This window comes from Apis laboriosa, unplaced genomic scaffold (assembly GCF_014066325.1).
Source record: "Apis laboriosa isolate Shangri-la unplaced genomic scaffold, ASM1406632v1 scaffold34_cov151, whole genome shotgun sequence".
Taxonomy (NCBI): domain Eukaryota; kingdom Metazoa; phylum Arthropoda; class Insecta; order Hymenoptera; family Apidae; genus Apis; species Apis laboriosa.
The window spans coordinates 4304401-4324299 of record NW_025222928.1 but is presented as its reverse complement, the minus strand read 5'-3'; the positions used below and the strand labels follow the sequence as shown (position 1 = coordinate 4324299).

The 19899-nt window shown below is 30.4% G+C and overlaps 2 protein-coding genes across 6 annotated transcripts in view; one reads left to right on the top strand and one right to left on the bottom strand.

The window, feature by feature from the left end:
* Positions 1-3307: 3307 nt before the first annotated feature.
* The window catches only part of LOC122715217 (tubulin polyglutamylase TTLL5), a 29683-nt gene continuing 13091 nt past the window's right edge, over positions 3308-19899 (bottom strand). For 3 of the 4 annotated variants that reach the window (XM_043937204.1, XM_043937207.1, XM_043937206.1), the window contains 11 exons: positions 7051-7157; positions 6580-6793; positions 6089-6345; positions 5815-6014; positions 5503-5732; positions 5233-5428; positions 4996-5161; positions 4776-4916; positions 4540-4690; positions 4292-4458; positions 3308-4196 (listed from right to left, as the gene is read on the bottom strand). In XM_043937204.1, coding sequence (XP_043793139.1) covers positions 3974-4196; positions 4292-4458; positions 4540-4690; positions 4776-4916; positions 4996-5161; positions 5233-5428; positions 5503-5732; positions 5815-6014; positions 6089-6345; positions 6580-6793; positions 7051-7157 — 2052 coding nt within the window. In that variant the 3' untranslated portion in view covers positions 3308-3973. The remainder of the gene's footprint in view (positions 4197-4291; positions 4459-4539; positions 4691-4775; positions 4917-4995; positions 5162-5232; positions 5429-5502; positions 5733-5814; positions 6015-6088; positions 6346-6579; positions 6794-7050; positions 7158-19899) is intronic. The other variant, XM_043937205.1, reaches the window with a different exon arrangement.
* On the top strand, positions 13947-19225 carry LOC122715222. 2 transcript variants are annotated; one of them, XM_043937225.1, is made up of 2 exons: positions 13947-14082; positions 17335-19225. In XM_043937225.1, the coding sequence occupies exon 2, from the start codon at positions 17352-17354 to the stop codon at positions 19092-19094; it is 1743 nt and encodes a 580-aa protein (XP_043793160.1). In that variant the 5' UTR covers positions 13947-14082; positions 17335-17351; the 3' UTR covers positions 19095-19225. The 2 variants fall into 2 exon arrangements, with proteins under 2 accessions (XP_043793160.1, XP_043793161.1); XM_043937226.1 differs by lacking the exon at positions 13947-14082 and adding an exon at positions 16803-16859.

Sequence of the window (19899 nt, the reverse complement as noted above, 5' to 3'; positions counted from 1 at the left end):
ATCTATAAATACAATCCAATATAATATTTAATATATGGAAATATTTATGAAAGAATGTATCAAAGAAATTATTTTTAAAATTTGTTAATTTTATTAATTTTTGTGATTAAATTTTTAATTAAAATTGTAATTGAATGTAATTCCTGAACGTGAAATAGATTGTTCAAGTTTTAAGTCATATCATAAACATTTCAATTTTTTACATTATTGATATTTCAGAATATAAAATTACATTAATTATAATTATAAATATTAATTCTATGCATAAATATTAAGACTATCTTCTCTGTCTTGTAATAGCAAAATATAAAAAAAATAAATATAAATATAAGCAAAATTTTATGAATAAATAAGCAGAAATTTTATTTTATTCTTTTTTTATAATATTTATTGATTTAATTTAGAAAGGAACATGAAAAAATATATACGATTTTAAATAATAATATAATATATTAAAAAATAATAATATAAAGTAATTAGCACTAAAATAATGGAATTAGAATATTTACATATGATATATACAAATAATATATTTGATTAAGATATGTAATTCATTTTAAATTATTATTCATTAAAACACGAAACGAATATTCCGAATTAGTACATTTTATTTTTAATATAATTTGAATTCGAATATAATTTTACAATGCGAAAATATGCTTATATATATAATTGATATTTTTTGATATCATTTAAATATTAAGAAGGCTACACGTACTCGGCTATATAACAATCAATATAATAATAGATTTTTAACAATGATAAATTTGCTTAATTGAAATCTTTTGTATTCGATATTTTTTGATGATATTTTGTTATATTTCCGAGTAACCATTTTATGTTTGATGATTATAATAAAATAACTATATATAGCGATTGTGTGAATGTGTATATGTGTTTTCTTATAATATTTTATTTATTATTATTATTATTAATAAATGCAGTAAGCTGACTAGTAAATTTTACAAATCACAGGTAGGAAGGGAGTGTTACATACAATATAGAGGTAATAACAATTCTTTTTTTATATACATCTACTATTTTTACTGATTCTTATCACTTTTCTTCAATTATTACGATTTTACTATTGTTTGTTCAACATTCTTTTGTAATTATAATTTATAAATAATTATTCTTGAAGTTTTTTTTTTAATAAACTTACTGCATAATTTTATGGCTGATATATAAGAAAAAATTTTTCATCAAATATTTTACGCACGAATTGATATTTATATTTTTCAAAAATTTTTTAATCAAATTATTATAATAAATAATTCGCATCACAAAATATATAAATACAGAAAGCATTTGATTTAACAGATTACGAACATTTAAATACAATAATAATACGTTAATTATATATTTGCAATATATTAAAAAGCTTCCTAAATTTTCGTGTCTTCTTTTGATTTCTTCTTGATATAATTTCAATAATTCTTTCTCTGTTAAAACTTTACACTTACCGCTAGAGCTTTATGAACTTAAAAAATATTTAACTTAGGTATGAACATTATTATTTTTCAATAAAATAATTATAACTAATAGTAATCTTAAAAAAATAAGTGAAACTATTGTGCATCTTTTACTTTACACAATTTACATGTTTCGAATACATAAAATACATCTATTCAAATAAAATTTCTCATAATATAAAAAATACATTACATTATAAAGAAAAGATATATTTATAAAATAATGGCAGTATATATGTGTGTAATAATCTTGATTTAAGACATCAATATTTTATAATATTTAAGATAGATGCAAATAGTGAACATGAAATTGATATAAGATATTTTATTATGATATAAAATAAATAAATTTGGAAAATAAAGTATAATGATGTATACATAAAAGATAATATTATTGCATGGTTAATATCTTCGATTTTGATAAATATATTATTTAATATAATATTCAAAATAATAGAAAATAATATTTTGCAAATTTATACGAACAAAATAATTAATATATGATACAAATAAAAATGAATAGAACAAAAATATAATTCCCGACAAGCTATGATAAAATAAACACGATCAATGCGTATTTAAAAACACGTTTTTATATCTATTCGTTGTATAAAATTTTTTTTAAATAGATGCTTTAAATTTTGAAATAATAATTGATAATGTATTATTTAATTGATTAAAATGTGTTAACTATGAATACAATTATGCAATAACAATATTCTTTCATGTTATAATAAAAGTAATATTAGGTTCCTTTGTGCTCGGTAAGGGATAATGATAAGAAATTTATTTCACGTGAGATTAACTCACTGAAATAACATGTTATAACATATTAAAAGCGATTGAGTCAGAGATATTGATTCCTGTGTTGTCACATGCAATTGTATCACAGCAAATGAGTTGAATTCATGTATACCAATACTTCATATTTCAATCTAATAACGCAAATGGAAAAATACAATGTTTCTTTCTGTTTTATCGCGTGCAATGTTATAAAGCTTTTTATAATATAAATGACATATTTCTTGGAAGAATAAGCTGTAAATCCTTGTATTAAATACTGACGGCATTATATGGATGGATAAGATCTATACGATTTTTTATCTAATGGATTGGTACCTGCCAATCATATGGATAAACATTCCCCAAAGTATGGTACATATTTCTTTTAAACTGAATATATGTAATTTAATATGTATTATCAGATGATAATACGAGTGACAATTCAAAACCATTATTATATATGTTACTATAACTATACAAAGTGCTTTATATCTTATAACGAATCTAATATGAGAATTTATTAATTATTAATTTTTTTATTGCACTTCGAAAAATTGATCTAGAAAAATTCTTAAATCTTTTTTTTATGAACTATATGCAAATGTTTAATTCGTTGAATCTTTTTATGTTTTACCTTTTTAATTACTATATCTTATGTTTATCTCTAAGTTTTTTATGAAAAAATTGAAATTGTCAGACACGCATGATATTGTTAATAAAAGAACAACAAATAATCATAAAAGAAAAAAAAACCTTATATTAAATTTTTTCATGTATGCCTTCAATTTGACTAGACGTAAAAAGGCATCAATATAAATTCATAAAAACAAATATGTTGGTTTTAATTGGACAGAAATGTAACTTAAATAGGAACATTTTTGATAAAACTATTAAAAATAGTAATTAATTATTTCTACTTAAATTTTTAATAAAAAAAATTTATAATTTAGCTATATATAAAATTAGTTATTGATTTGATAAATAAACATATATATGTATATATATGTGTGTGTGTGTATTATATATACATATATATATGTATATATATTAAAAATTACATATTTAAATGATAATATGTATTGAAGAAATGAGAAATATATTTTTCTAAAAGATTTTTCATCATTAAATTTGCTACAATTTAATTTCAAAAAGTAAATTAATCGCCTATTTAGGCCGATGACATGACATCTTCATTAAAATTTATTATTGAATTATTTATTTTTTAAGATTTCTATTTTACCTTAAAACGATTCACTTTTAATTGGCCACGTGTTTTATATGATAAAATTTGCAAAACCTAAATCCTTAAGTATTTAAAAATTCTTATTTTAAAATAATTCTCTATCTTCTATTTTCGTCGATTCTTTAATGTTGAAGATTAATTTTAAGATAAAATTGTAATTTAAGAATATGAACTCGTTTAGAGAGACCAAGAAAACTTTTTTAAAAAGGCTTAAGATATATGTAGTTCATTATAATAATATCATATAACGAACTTTTTTCTTCTATCTTATAATAAATAAGCGAATATTAAAGCGCTTTTCAAGCGTATCCAAAATATTTGTTTTGTGATGATTCTCTGTGCTATATTAATATGGGAAACGTTAGGATTATGTATACGTGGATGATTGTCCACTTGTACTGGGAAGTTCTAGAGCAGCCGTACATAGTACTTTTAACAAGCAAATGTATCTATAACAAATATTCATATTATATAACTAAGTACGTGCAGCTTTTATAGGCCTAGTGATTGATGATTGATTACATTTGCATTGTTCACTAGTTGCAGCGTTGGAATATACACGAGATGTAATATGAGGCAAAGAACCCAACAAATTAGGACCAGGTAGACTTCCTGCAAAACCGCTTCTTCCCAAAAAACTATGGGCGCATTTGTATAGCCTCGTTTGTAAACTTAATATATCGTCTAGATCTTGCTCACTATTTAATAGTTAAATTATAATATTACATATTAAAAATGTCATTATTTATTAATAATAAAATATAAATGAAAGAAAAATTAAATATAGACTTACTTTGCCGCAGCTAAAAATTTTTGGAAAAGTCGATTCGGAACAGTACGTGGACGGTCAACTGTATCCGCATAAAGATCTGTTTCTCGATTGTATAAATGTAAAAAGTCTGAGAGTTGTTTAGCCGTAATTGCAGCTCGATCTTTCTCGCTCAATTTACTACTTGGTAACTATAATAAAAAAAAAAAAAAAAAAAAAAATAAAGAAAAAAACATGTAAAATTCTAAACAACGTAATTTAACACAACTTACCGTAAAAAAAAATGGTGTTCTTAAATTACTAGCTGATTGTTGAAGAAATTTCATCACAAGATCACAACATGCTGGATCCGCATTAGGCTGCGATATTTTTCGCAAAATATGTCCTAAATATAAACCGAAGGCTTTTCTAGCTTCTCCAGGACTGAAAATTTTGTTAATTATATAATATACAAAATTTTTTGTAAAGTATATTTGATTGGAAATATTGATATAATCATATAACCAACCTAAGTTTATTTCCTTCGTGCATAGACTGCACCACTTGACTCTTATATTTATGCTTATCCGTATCTATATTTTCTTTACTATGACCGCGATCTAAACTTTGTTTGTGCCCTTTTACCAACGCTCTCTCATATCTTTCATATCTGTAATAAGTTGTACCAATTTATATACTATTATTTAGGAAATGAATTTTTTAATTTCTTATTATTTTTACAAAAGTACCTAGACAATCTGTCCAAAGTAACTTCGGGAATGATAAAATCAGTAGTGCGACTAGCTGCGGGAAATAATTGTTCATGTAACATTAAATTATGATTCGTATTAATTTGATGTGGAACTCTGCCGGGTCCTAAAGGATCCGAAACTATTGGTATTCCAGTGGTTGGATCTATATATAAAAAATAATATTAAATATAATATCATTTATAATTCATGATAAAAATTACTTTAAATATTTACCTAAATATTGTGCGTACATTTCCCATGATTTTGGACTAGGAAATATACGAACAAATCCTCCTCGTCGTTCGAATTGGGCTTTTACGGATGCAACTATTCGTTGTTGTTCAATTGTTAATCCTGATTTATTGATATTGCTTTTGCTCGCATTCTTCTTTCTTTGCGACAATGTTTCAGCTGAATGTACTCTTCTATACTAAAAATAATAAAATCCTAATATGTTTAATCACGATTCATTATTTAATTAAGAACTCGCATCAAAGAACTTACGTTAACTATTCTTTTAGTAGAAGTAATCGCGGATCGATTTAGTTGTGTACTTTGGGGTCGTAACATTGGATCAATCGCAGGTATTCCAACCAGGGTAAGCAAATCAGCTATTAATGCCGATTTCAATCTAACATCGAGCGGTGAATCGCAACCTAATGATGGCGTTAAATTGACTTCCAACAACCATGGTTTTAACGTATCATCAATTAAAATATCAAATCCAAATAATTCTACAATAAAATATACAATTTATCAAAATATATTTATCATTTTATATTTGACAAAATATAAAAATAATAAATCCAAAATTACCGAAACATGCTTCCGGATATTTCACAAATTGCTTGATACCACTGACAATTCCAGAAGCAGTTGCGAGAATCGACTTTATGATAATATCCTCTATTCGTTGCATGAGCAATTCCGTATCCTGTCCCATTGATCGTAAATGTCTAAGTAATGCGGATAAGGTCCACTTATGACCTACATCCTCCGCATCTGGATCTTCGCTCCTACAAGATAGATAATTTACAGTAATGGAGTAATCTATCTTCAGACGTATAGTGATAAAAACAATTTTACTTACTTTACGTAATCCACATGGAATTTGTTAATACTATAATTGCACAAATGCATGCAGGGATTCCAGATATATTGGTTGCCACCATCGTACTTCACCGTGGCGAATCTCACTAAGCCTTCTTCATATAGATAGATCAACAGTGGATCGTAATTTGTGACGGCTACGTACAACCGTAAGTCACATTTGTGCCCATCGACGAGTAGCGGATTATTTATGTATTGTGCAACGATTACAGATTCATCCGTAAGGATCTTTTCAGGCTACAAACACAAAAGATGCATAGTTCGAAATCAATACTTGTACATAAATTATATGTATACTTAGCAAATACAGAAACAAAATTTCTATGTCTTTGATCTATATTCTTTCAAGTTAATAAAAAAAAAGTTAATAATGCTTTTAATATGATCGTTTATACTGGCGTTATACGAAAAACAAGCATGCAGGTGCAGGCCACGTTATCTATATTCATACCTAGAAATTATTATGCTCACACTATTAACAATATAAATCCCACGTCCACGAGAGCTGGCTTTGGGTTTGACAATCCAGGGCCCGCGATACCTGAAATGCGCAGTGAGTAATTCTCTCGATTCGCTGGGCAGCAGAAACGTCTGGGGTATAAAATCCAGATTTCGTAAACCCTTGCTGCGTTGCATTGCCTCGATGTTCTTGTACAATCGATCCTTGCGCGTTATTTCATACGATCTAAGGACAGGATAGGATAGATCTTTCAAATCTTCATTTTTAATTCCACTAATTGAACAGTTAAATTTTTTTTTTCAATCTATTATTTTGAACAGCATAAATAAATAATACATGCCTCACTGGCTTCTGTGTTCCTCACTATTTAATATATTCATTCATATCTTCTAAAATTAACTTTGATTTTCTTGGAATTATTTGTTAATTTCCTTGAGCAAATATCCAAAGATATTTATTATCTTGGAAAATGATTTACATACCTTGGAAAATGATTTACTTTTTGATAAGGCATTAAATTTCGTAGAATATCCGGTTTTGGATGATTTCCCATCCACAGAATGTTAAAATCCATCTCATTCATAGGAACCTGAAAAAAAATAGTATCTGTACCAATAAATATTTCAATTTTTATTCTTTCCTTTTAAGAATAGTCAACGGAAAATTAATCAGGCGATAAAACTTGATTAATTAAGCTTCGCTTAATAAACAATGCATGAAATAAGTTTAGCAAAATGTGTCTATCATTGTTACATTGACACTTTTTAATATTCGTGTCGCATTGTCATTCGCATATATATATATATCGTCTTCATCGACCTTGTTGTCATCTTTCATAGGAACAATATATATATTTACGTGAACAAATTATTAATTATAGTATTTAGTGGATGCAGCAATGTGATAAGGTCAATGTGATTACGATAATTTTCGTATCTACGATCTTGCCTATAATTATATTTTCATTTTCATCTTTTTATATATAGTTTATTATTAGTTGAATGTTAATGAACGTGATTAGCGAAGAATTATTTATAGTACGAATATGATAAAAAAAAAACGTTATGAGAGAAGACAAGGAAGTTATTTTAGACATTCGAGAATAATGGGATGAAATTAAAACTACTTCATTTTGTTAATTCGATTATTTCTATCGATATATTGGTAAGAAAAGATAAAAATAAATCAATTTATACAAATTATGCTAGGAGTGTGCATTATTTCGTCATACAAATTTCAATCGATCTCATGCGGAACAATAATTAATCCTTTTAATTATCTTAATCATTAATCTTCTCGCCTATATATACAGTTTTTACGTATATAATTGCGATAATTTTACCACGGTGTTTGATATAACAAGATTTAAACAATATTTATTTCAGATCGCGCTGAACGAGCTTAATTAATGACTTGACTCTAATTAAGATCAAACAATCGACCGGAATAAAAGATGATGTCTATTCACGGACGATATAATCGTTATTGAAAGAAGCGAATTAAGACTCGCACCAATTGTGTTATAATTTGTAAAATTATCGGTGTAAAATATCACATCTATATTATATTCTTAATTTTCAGAAAATTAAAATTTTTAAACTTGTACATTTTTTAAAATGATTAAATCGATTAAATATCGAAAGAAAAATGTAAAAAAGAATTATACAGAAATTACTTTTAACGAAAAATAATAAATTTATATACAAATTCAATCGATTGAAGAAAAACGAGTCAAAAACAGTGTTTCCAAATTTTTTTGGAATTATAATTTTTTTTTTTTTTATAACCTAATTCATCATTATTGTTAATTGATCGAGAACCGCTAAGTTAAAGAGTAAATTATTATCGTTTTTAATGCTTAAATCACGATCATTTTTGACAATCATAAATCCACGCAAAAAATGTTAAAATGAGTCAGATAGCAATGGTCTGCGTATCTGAAAACTTTATGACCAATTGTATCGATGCTTTTAAAGTTCTATTGTTCTCCAAATATCGAAACTATCGAGTCGAACGATCCTTTACGATCGTTTTGCAAGGTCCTTCCTTTCGATTCAACGATCGATCGCGGAACTTCCTGGTTTTTGTCGAAGAATAAGTGTTGCTTCTTGTACAGTTAAATTACGCGTACAGGTGTTAACACGGTAACCTGTCCGAATTGGAGTAGTGCCTAGACTCTTTAAGGCAATAATTTATGCAAATTAATTGAATTTCAGCGATAGCCTTCTTACATTACCATCGAGACTTGGCAATGACGGTTAATGGTATGATTTCCTTTTAAAACAGTCAGGTATACAGGGTGTCCCGTTTCATCACGTAGTAGAAAGTTTACCGATCTGACAATAAGTTTAATGTAAATGCAGTATTATAACACCACGCGCATTTGCTATACGATGACCTAAGTCCGATAAAGAGCACCGATGATTGCGAGCACGTGATCTAGCGCGAATGTAGATCATATCAATTGACTTTAATGAAGATGGACCTCATCGTAATTCGATAACGTCCTCTTCGAAGCCGTTCAGTGTCGACCAGCCTAGATAACTCGTAAAGTAAAGTTTGATGCGAACTTCTGTTACTTTCATGAAATCCAATGGTAACATTTCTCGATTTTTCATTCGTCATTCGTCATTCGTCATTCGTCATTCGTCATTCGTCACCGGAATTTAAGGGAAGGGGGGAAGAGAACATAAAATATTTTTAAAGTGTAATTATTGTGGACGATAACTAATCGAACAGAACCGGGCAAAAGATAAGAGCATAAGACGATTACTAATTTTGTTTACGAACTTCCAAAAATGGATTCTTTGGATAGAGCAGAACAGAAGACACGGATATAATAGAAAAAAAAAAAAAAAAAAAAAAATACAATGAAGAATCCGACGCGCAATAACTTCACTATAGACTACGTGACCATGGTCACGGCGGCCAAGCTCATTGACTTTTCATTTATTGTTTTGTTTGCACATTCAAAATTTTTCATTCGCTACGTGTAGCTGGTACTTTTGATTTTACCGCGTTACATTTCCAATAGCAAATAATAACGACGATGAAATGAAGATCATTAAATCATTATTGTCTTTCACAAGGATTTTGTACAATATTTTGTTGTACAATTTTTCCGAGCTATAGTTTTAACTATAATTTTCAATTTTATTGATTCGACTATTTATTTCATCGTTCTAAGTGGACTGTTTTGATATGGACTATTTAACTTGAGAAATTTGGCTGAGGTAGTTCTAGCGTGGGTAGAGAGCTAATATTGATAATTGAAAGAGTCATAAACAGCTTGAAGATTGAGTTAGGTTAGTCATCCCGATATAATGGATTTACTTTCGGGTTACGAGCGCAAAGGAAACAAGATCGTTAAACGATCAAACATTCCGCCGCCTGCAATACGTTCCACGGTGAATCCTTTCCTCTTACGATGTCCGATGTTCCCTCTTCCTCTCTATCCGACCCGAAGAAAAAACACAACACCGAAAATACACAGTCGAACTTGAGTTAAAGTTCCATGAAGCCGTTGAACCCTCTTAATATCTTACGAACAAAGCCAAAGCCAGACGAACTTTTTAAAGAATATCGCCTTAAAGTGCCTCGTTACTGCCTTCCTTATTTAAAAAGTCCTACTTACCATTTTGAAAAGTCCGATCTAAATCTAAAGTTTTATCACTTTCTTTACCCCTTACCCTTCTTAGGATAAATAAATCAGAACTCCTTTAAAGTTTGTACGCGCTTTCTAATTTTACTTGAAAAGGTAAAGGAAATATACAAATATAGCATCTTGGGAAAAATGTATCGATAGAATATTTCAACTAAGAAGAGCGGTGTATCTAGCAAAGGAAACGAGTTGGCCAGGATACATATTCGAGGCATTCGACGCTAATAGCATATACCATATACCTCTCAAGGACCGTCCTCCTCGTCTCGATTCGAAGGTCCCTGTCCCCAGTCACCGTGTTTCGATCTCAATAACGACCGATCGATGTCGTGAATCGAACGGAAGGAACTGTCGATTGGTAGGCGATCGGGCAATGCGGAAATTTAGGAGGAACACCGGTGGCCAGGGACGTGGTACACATTATATATGTTTTCTACGAGAGTGATAGACGTACAGGACCGGTTAGCTTTTCAGTCACGGACCTTCCAAGGCGGCGCGTGACCCTCAAACCTTATCCCACCAGATCTGCCCGTGTCCTCACCTGTTGTCCGCCATAATCGCTGTACGAATATACCCGACGGTGAAATATACTACCTACCGAGTGTCACGAATTATTACACGACCGTTTTATCACTGCGTGTATAATCGTCACGAATTCTTGCTCGTCCTTTTCTTTTCGTTTCAACTTGTTTTTAACATCATTTCGCATCTTTTCAACGTATTTCAACTTATCCTCAACTTATCCTCGTGCCGATCTTCTTATCTTTTTAACTTTCGACAAAATAAGCCTAGGAACAATTGTTGGTCGATAAAAAACAATTCTTTCGAAACAAGAGGTTATTTATCCGTTTGCCGATTATTCATCGAATTGGGAATCGAGCATCCAAATGCTTCAAGTATAGTCTAAGAATGCAACTATAATTTTCGTAACATTGTTGTCACGATTCTGAATAAAAATTTAAATCTGAAAATAAATGGAAGTAATTATTGAATTATTCTACATGTATAATCTCCATCGATGTTTCTTTCTTTTTTTTTAAATAAACAAGTTTATTCTCGCTTTATACGTTTTCACTTGAAACGTGTTATCGGATAACATAGATAATGGAACTAATTCGATGAATATTGCATATCTCTGATGAATTCGAGATCTCCATCATTAAATCGTACATTCCTACGTATAAGCAAAAGGATCCGCGAAGCGAGAGTGGCACGAGTCGAGAGAGCAACATTCTTTGCTTCTGACTTTGCTCGCTTTTTTGCCGGGTTTGTCATCGAGAGGATATCTCTGATCGTCCGCCGGAGATCTGCGTCGTGAGATCTCCCGTTGACGAGTGTTGTAATCGCGCAAGAAAAATGAATCCGTACGAGGCGAAACGTAATTGCTCTAGGGAAAAATTCAGAGTGGAGCCCCCCCATCACGCGGAAACGCTGTGCGACACTTCACACAGTCGGCAAACAGCGTTAAACAGGCGCATCGAGCGTTTAAGGGGGACTTAATTGGAACGAAGAGACCGAGCGAAGAGATTCTCGTTGTAGACACCACTGTCGTATCTCATCCTACCTTCCTCTTTTTTACTTTACCGCTCGAGGTTTGCTTTCACCTCGTATCGATCCCCTGTAATTGCGCGAGAACCATGAACGCGACACCGTGAACTACTCTGGTTTTACTTAGCTCGAATTTTCTGGGATCCGAAAACCGATTATTATCAGAGGCGAAAAGACGAGAGGATTGAAGAAAATAGTTGCGGAAGTTGTGAATTTACATTTATTATTTGCAAAAAGTTTTAAAAGTTTTATTCAATAATGTGTATGAATTTGAAAAAATTTAACACACAGATAGTTAATACACAGAATGTTACGTATATTTGCATAATCATATGTAAATTAAAAAACGTTAATTTCTAAGGTTGAATTTCATATTAGTATCATTAATGCGTCCATAATTAATTTTTCATAATTACGAATTTTAGAATCACAAGATCTAATCGTCGTTTTTTTTTTTTTTGTATTTCTAATATATGAACAAACATTGTTGCGAAATGCTCGATATTGAGAAAAAAAAAAGAGGCGTCCGCGTTTCAGGAGAGAATGTATAATACGTGTTATTGATATTGATCCACAAGTTCATAGACGATGATTAACGAACGTCTGCGTCAGCAGTATCGAAGGTGACGATTAGAAGGATTCTGTTACGATCTATTGAAGAAAGGTATTAAAACAGAAGATGCGATGTATCTTATACGCGCGACAAGAAGGCAAACACATGGTCGCGCTTTTGCTCGTCGCTTTAACGTGTCGCTTTTACGTGAGCCACATATTGCGTTACCGATCAAGGATAACGAGCTGGTGTATATACTCAACGATCCACGAGAGACGAAGACGAACCACTGAAATTCTCTCTTCTTATCCTTCTCCTATTGATTTAAAAAGAATTGCAGAGAAAAAAAAACTCTTTGTCGGTAGACGACAAAGAAGGAAGCAATTAAGGTTTCCTTAACTCAATTCCCTCGAGTCTTAGAAAATTGTCAGTAGTACGAGTAAACGAAATTTGAAGGAGTAACAGGGTGTTACGAACGCGAAAGAGACGAGAAAACGTATTCGATCCCTTTGAGAATGTAAACAGACGAAAATAGAGTGGAAACTTGCGAGGGTCGAGAGACCTCGCTACCAAATCCCGAAATAGTCGAATAATTCTCGAGATTTTGAGCCCTGCTATATCGAGATGCCCTACAACTTCGATACGCCAAAAATATTTCAATGGCACCTGAGCTTTTACAGAGACGAGAATATCGAGCCGGCGATTGTCCTCACATTCGCGAGACATCGTTGACCTCGTGCTTTCAATCTTTAAAATAAAATTTCAAGATAGTAGAGAAAGAAAGAAACATCTAAAACTTCAAAAGATCTAGAGGAAAGCTTTGCGAGATGTTTCGAGCATGAATGTGAATAATTAATTGTCTCGGCATAATTTATAGTCCGCGATTAAACAAAGTTGTCGATATACGCATCTCTATCTTCGTTGCAACAAATTACGTTTCAAGGCACATGTGTTTCGGTTGATGAGCAATTGATCCGGATCGAACGATTATGAGACGATCCTCTGGAACGTCGATGATACCGACACCGCGTGTAATACCTCGGGAGGAGGGTACGGGGCGAGATCGCCCGATGACCCGCAGCGCAGAGGCGAATGACTGGCAATTAACGCGCTTTCCAATCACCAATTACAAATCGCAACGAATTTGCCAACGATTAAAATGAATGTTACTTTAAAAAAAATTATTTGATATTATGAAATTATATATTTCCTCGATTGTTTCATAATCTTTCGTGAAAAAGTACGAATAAATATTTTCTTTTGCGTTCCGTATCTTTGACATATACATAATATCGATATGAAATCCAACACGATTTCATACCAACCACGCAACACGAAATTGTATTTCAAAAAGGATGAGGATGATAGAACAACGTGCTTTCCTCCGGGAAATCGATATTTTTCACGATAACGCGAAGCATATCGCAAGGAGGGCGTAATCGCGACGAGATATCCTGTAATCATTATCCGGCGTGTCGATAAATAAAATAAAGTAGCATATTTTAAGACAACTATGGAACGACAAGGGACCGAGAGTTGGCGGCTCGAATACTCAGCCCCAGAATGGATGGAGAAGTGTGTAGCATCGTGAGTGTAGTGGGCAAGCGAAAAGCCGGACGACGAGGTCGCGGGCCGAGCCGAGTCGAGAACCGAGTCCGCATCAGCCAGCAGACGCATGCGATTTCGTAGCGGCGGCAGTCTAGCACGAGCCGCCGCTCAGGAGACACCCGTAGGGGACTTGCTTGTTTCAAGGTAGGCACCTGACGCGATACCATTCTTCTCTCTCTCTCTCTCTCTCTCTCTCTCTCTCTCTCTCTCTCTCTCTCTCTCTGGACTGTGATCAATCACTCGCCATTTCTTATTAACAGTCGACCTAACTTCTCAATCTCTTTTTATTTTCGACTTAAAATTTCGTCGCAAAACAGAGCTTAATTTTCACGAAGAATCGAGTACGAACAGAATAGATAAACAGGGAATTACGATCGATACTTTACGAGCTCGGAGTTATTTACTTCTTTCATGAATTATAATATTTCGAGGGGCGATGCATCGTGGCGTTATTCGATACTGTTGCGAAGAAGATATTCCGCTCTTTTACTCGTCCTTCCTTTATGATTTTTTTACTACTGTTTATCTGATTAAAACTACATTTAATTCGGTTCGTTCGTATTGAAAGAATTGAGAGGAGTGTTAAAAAGTATTTGATGGTTTCGTGAAAGATATAGTTAAAGCCGTGTTATATGAGTAAAAGGGCAACCTATGCCAGAGATTTTGCGCTGCTTTTAGAAACGTATGCGCAACTGTTGAACACCGAATTTGGATCGGTTGGGAATACGAAATGGGAAAAGATTCAATCGAAATTTCAATTGAAAAATATTTATTTGAAATAAACGATCATTCTAATTTTTTTTTGCTGTAATAATTACTTGAAGAAAAGCGTACGTTCTTTTTAAACGTACATGGTTTATAGTTGAAAGAGTTTGAAAGTTTTGTTTGGATCTTGTTGATGCAGTAACACGTGGGTAACATACTCGACTATGCGTTACTCATTAGTTACTTGTGTAACACGGTGTTTAAATCGATTAAAAAATATTATATTGAATCAAGAAAATCGATGATCGAATATCATTAAGTATAAGTAAATTTCCAATTAGTTTCCAGTGATGTAGAAATATGAACATTGAGTGTCAAGCCGTTTTAATACCGTTACTAGAAAGTAGCGTCGATTGCTCGCAAGTAGAATGAACGAAAAAAAAAATGGTCCAGTGAAAGTGTCGCAGCGGTATGTCAGATTCGGTCGTGTTTGCCTTTATGTAACTGAACGTGTGAACGACACACTGTATTTACATATTGTTCGGATTTCGATGTTAATCGCGTCATGTGCATCACGCGAATTTCTAACTGGTTGTCCGATTGCGGCTTCTACGGAACTGATTTGAAACTTTGAGGATAATATTCATACTACCGAAATATGTGACCTACGACGTAATAATAAAGAATAAAATATCGAAGAAACAAAGATTAGATTTCAATAATTCAATCTCAAGTATTATCCAATCAGAATTGAATGCGATTTGCATATGTTTCTATTTGCATGAGTAATTATTTCCATGTAAAATCTAAGATATGCTTTTGCCGCGTGATTTGGTCTAGGTCAAACAATAGCTAGGTCTAGGTTAAGTTTAAATACGATACAATTGCAATATTTACTTTTAATCTAAATCTAATATTTTTTAGTCAAGTTAATAGCAATTATATTTTCTAGTCTTGTTTTTTTTAATTTATGATTTTTCGTGATTATTTTCATTATAATGTTTATTCTATAAATTTAACGTTTAATATATTTCTTCTGATTTCGTTTGTGCGTAAATACAGATAGCTATCTGTGACGACTCGCAAAATTGCATTACGGTACACGAGGCGTTAGTTAATTAACAAGAGGTCGCGTGAAACCTTGCTGCTCGCGGACCGTTCTCCAACGTTTTCGCAATTATAGCATGCATCGATGCCACCTTTCTGTCACTCTCGCAACAGGTCTTTGATAATTGCTTAGACGAACATCGTTTATGTACAGAATAGAAATCGATTGAAATAAAGACGTTAGTGTGATAATAGCAGAGAAAAATAATCGTATGAATGATGTATTACTGTACAAATCACTTTATCGACGATTTAATTTTACGATATTATATCTTATCATTATATCTTATATGATGAATTAAAATTCGAAATCGAATTTGAATTAAATTCGTATTTCATCTTATCTATGCAATGTAAAAGAAAAGGCAATGGAAGAATGATATATTAAATTATAATTTAATTAATTATATTGCCAAGAAATAACAAATAATCTTAAATAATGAATTAATATTCTTCCTAAATTAACAGAAAAAGCTGATGATGAAGCTTGAAAATAATCGATTTGTTCATGATACATAATGATACATAAAAAAACATATACATACATATATAAATTATAATATAATATAGTGTAATATTTTTAGAACAAAATATATTTTCCTGATTGATATTATCGTGACACATAGAATCGTGAAGGAGAGACAAATACATATATATCGAATTTTATTTAGTTAATTAATATAATTAATAAATATAAAATGGAATATTTATTTTTCTTTTACTATTAAATTAAAAATTTGTAAAAATTTATTTTTATTTTAATAATAACTCATAAAATAATCATTTATTTAAATGTTTTGATTAGCTATTCTTTTTTCAAGTACAAAACTAGAAATAATAATTGTAAATTAAAATTATATATTCATTTGTTTATAAAAAAAAAAAAATAAAAAATAGTAAGAGTGTAAAAACATCTTTTATAATTACAGATTTAAAATATTTAGATTTACCAAAAAATAAAAAAATGATGATTTTTTGAATTTACAATGATAGTTTTGAATTTACAATGAACAATAGTCAAACAATACGGAGAAAAAGCGTCGGCGCGTTCTGCCATGAAAGTTTGTGGGGATGGTAGCAACGATTTTTCGCTGCTCATAATTATACAGGAAAGTTGTTTATATAGAATGTTTTCTTCAAATGATTTTGTCCTAATAATATGATTGTGATATTCACATTAAAGTAGGAACTTGTAAAATAAAAAAACAATTATTATACTGTGATTCAAACATAGTTAACCTCAAAATTATAACATTGATCTTATTTTACCTATTACACATGCAATTAATATCTAGTATCTAAAAAAAATAATTTTTTATAACTTTATAATTAAATCTATTTGAATATTTAGTTTTTATGATTAAAATATTTCATGATATACAAGAAAAAAGTTATAATAAATTTCATATACTAATTAATATATATTAAATTCTTTGTTTGCAAATTCCACTAATTCCAATAACTAGAAGTTAAATTTTAATATCGTATATATAATTAATATACAATTGTTCTTATTTAAAATATAAATATTGAAATAATTTTCATATTAATATATTATATTAAATAATGTATATAATATTATAGTGAATGAACAAGAGAAGATGCCTGGCCACCGTCAGCCTAATTCCCTAGAGGGGCTTAGTTTGGGACGTGTGTGTCAACAACTCGACGGGACGTGCCGAAGGCTGCAGGTGCTTTCACAAGAATCATCCGCTGCACAAGTATTGGCATATGCAAAGCAGACTATAAGACCATATTATATTAATGCTTTGCCAGCACGTTTAAGATCTCAAGTTATTGAAGAAACTTCAAAAATGTTATATGGACCTGCATCTGATGGATCAACTTTAATTTCTGGCCCAGCTCCTTTATATCTTTTAGCCCTTCTTCTTGGGCATGATATAAAGCAATTAAAAGTGAATCTCTGTTGTTATTATGGATGTAGTCATCAAACATCATTATTAAAACTGCTTGCATCAGAAGGAATTGGACTTGAATCTTTAGAATTGGCTCGTTCTGCTTTATTAAGATTAGATTGCAAATTATTAAGATGTGCACTTTTAAATATGAAAAATTTAATGAGTTTAACCCTGCGTAATATAGCCAGTGATGCAGTGCTTCAAGTAGTGGGAAAAGCCTGTCCAAAACTTGTGCATTTGGATGTAGCTTGTTCAAGACAAGTAACAGACATAGGATTGAAACAATTACTGTTACAAGTAGAACTTCGAGATAAAGTACCTCATACTGCTATGCAAGAACCTACTAGTTGGTCTCGTTTAAAAACACTACTTTCAAAATTGAAAATGAAAAATTCTAAATCAGAAAAGAAGGAAAAACAAGGGGTATTATTAGAATACTATGAAAGCAGAAACTTTCTCTGTGACACACTTAGAGTACTTAATGTTGCTAATACTGGTGTTACCAGTGCAGGAGTACTTTTAGCTTTGGTACATGTTCCACGATTGGAATCTTTAGCAGAATATAGTCACATGGGAAGAGTAGTGGAAATAATGAATAAAGGACTTATTGGATTTAAAACTCCATTTAGTCTAACTCAAGCAAGAAGTAGCAGAACCACTCCAGTTCGTTTGGAACTTTTGGCACAGGCTTGTCCAAGAGTAGAAAAATTACACATTTCTGAGCCTCATCATCCTCCTGAAGCTTTGAGACTATTTCCCTATGTTACTTCCCTGAGTGTGCACAGTATACCACCTCAAAGAGAATGGTTGGATGGTTTTTACGATTATCTTCGCACTAATGGTCACAATTTACGTGAACTTAATCTCAGAATAACTCAAAATGAAAATCCTATTCAAGTTGATTTGAAAGAAGTTCTTAGTAGTTGTTCTAATCTTAGAACATTTACTAATGATGGATCAAACATAATTTGGACAGAAGGTGTTGATCCTCCTCCATTAAAATATTTGAAAAAAATTCAATTAGGACGTATAGTGAGTGCTGTTGCTATTACAAAACTTCTTTCATTAGCACCAGAATTAACAGCATTACATGTTCATAGTTGTTTCGATCTCACTAATGAACATTTGGAAAAATTATTGAGTGTATCAAATAAACATAGAAATCCAAGAAAGTCTGATAAATGTGAAAATAGTTTAGTACAAAATCTAACGTGTTTTTATATATATGAGGCCAGTAAAGTATCTGCAACTACTGTCCTTAACATGTTTAAAAATTGTAAAAGACTGAAAAAGATTGGAAATTTGGCAAATTGGGGTTTAGATTGTGAAGGTGTAAGGATGTTAAGAACAACACTTACTCGTGCAAATTTAGATGTGGATTTATGTCCAGGAGCTCATTGGTTTTGTGGTAATTGTATTCAGTAACAGATTTTTAAAAAATTTACGATAAAATTAATTTTTTAAAAATTTTGTCCATGACACAATTGGCTGCTGTTTAAATCTGTTATACTTTTATAGACTGTAAAATTGTCAGTATTAAAAATAATTTTAATAAATATAAGACAATTTATATTTGAATACATGGAAAGAAATGTTTATTATATAATTAAATGAATGTAAATTTAAATGCAACTCGTAACAGTAATTGGTCATCTTAGAATTTTTTTAAAAATATATTTTTGTTTTATTTACTGAATTCTGATTCGATTTTCTTGTATAATTATATACTTCGTTACATTATGATAAGTACTAAAATAATATTCAATAATAACATATTAAATATTAAATAAAAAAAACTATATGTAGAAAACTATTTCATATTATATATAATAACTTACATTACAGTAATATCATTAACAAATAAATCAAAATATATAATACGAAATTATATAATACGATTTTTTATATCACAAAAATATAATTATTGAATTAAAAATTTAATTAAAGAAAATTATGCCAGTAAACAAGTGTCATGATAAAATATATAAAAAATATATTTGTCTTAAATATAAGTTGTACCGCTATTCTCACAACTTGTATATTAATGAGTACTTAAAAATAAAAAAAAATAAAAAAAAATAAAAAAAAATAAAAAAATAAAAAAAAAAAAGAAAGAAAAAAACAAAAAATTAATTTCTGTTATAAACGAATGACTTGATTTTCTTAGTACATATGTACTGAAAATAAATAATTTTTTGAAAATAAATTTGAATTGTTTTTTTATAACTTA

Bases quoted from the DNA above. Each gene is read 5' to 3' on its own strand.
- LOC122715222 (XM_043937225.1), top strand. From the start codon at position 17,352: ATGCCTGGCCACCGTCAGCCTAATTCCCTAGAGGGGCTTAGTTTGGGA.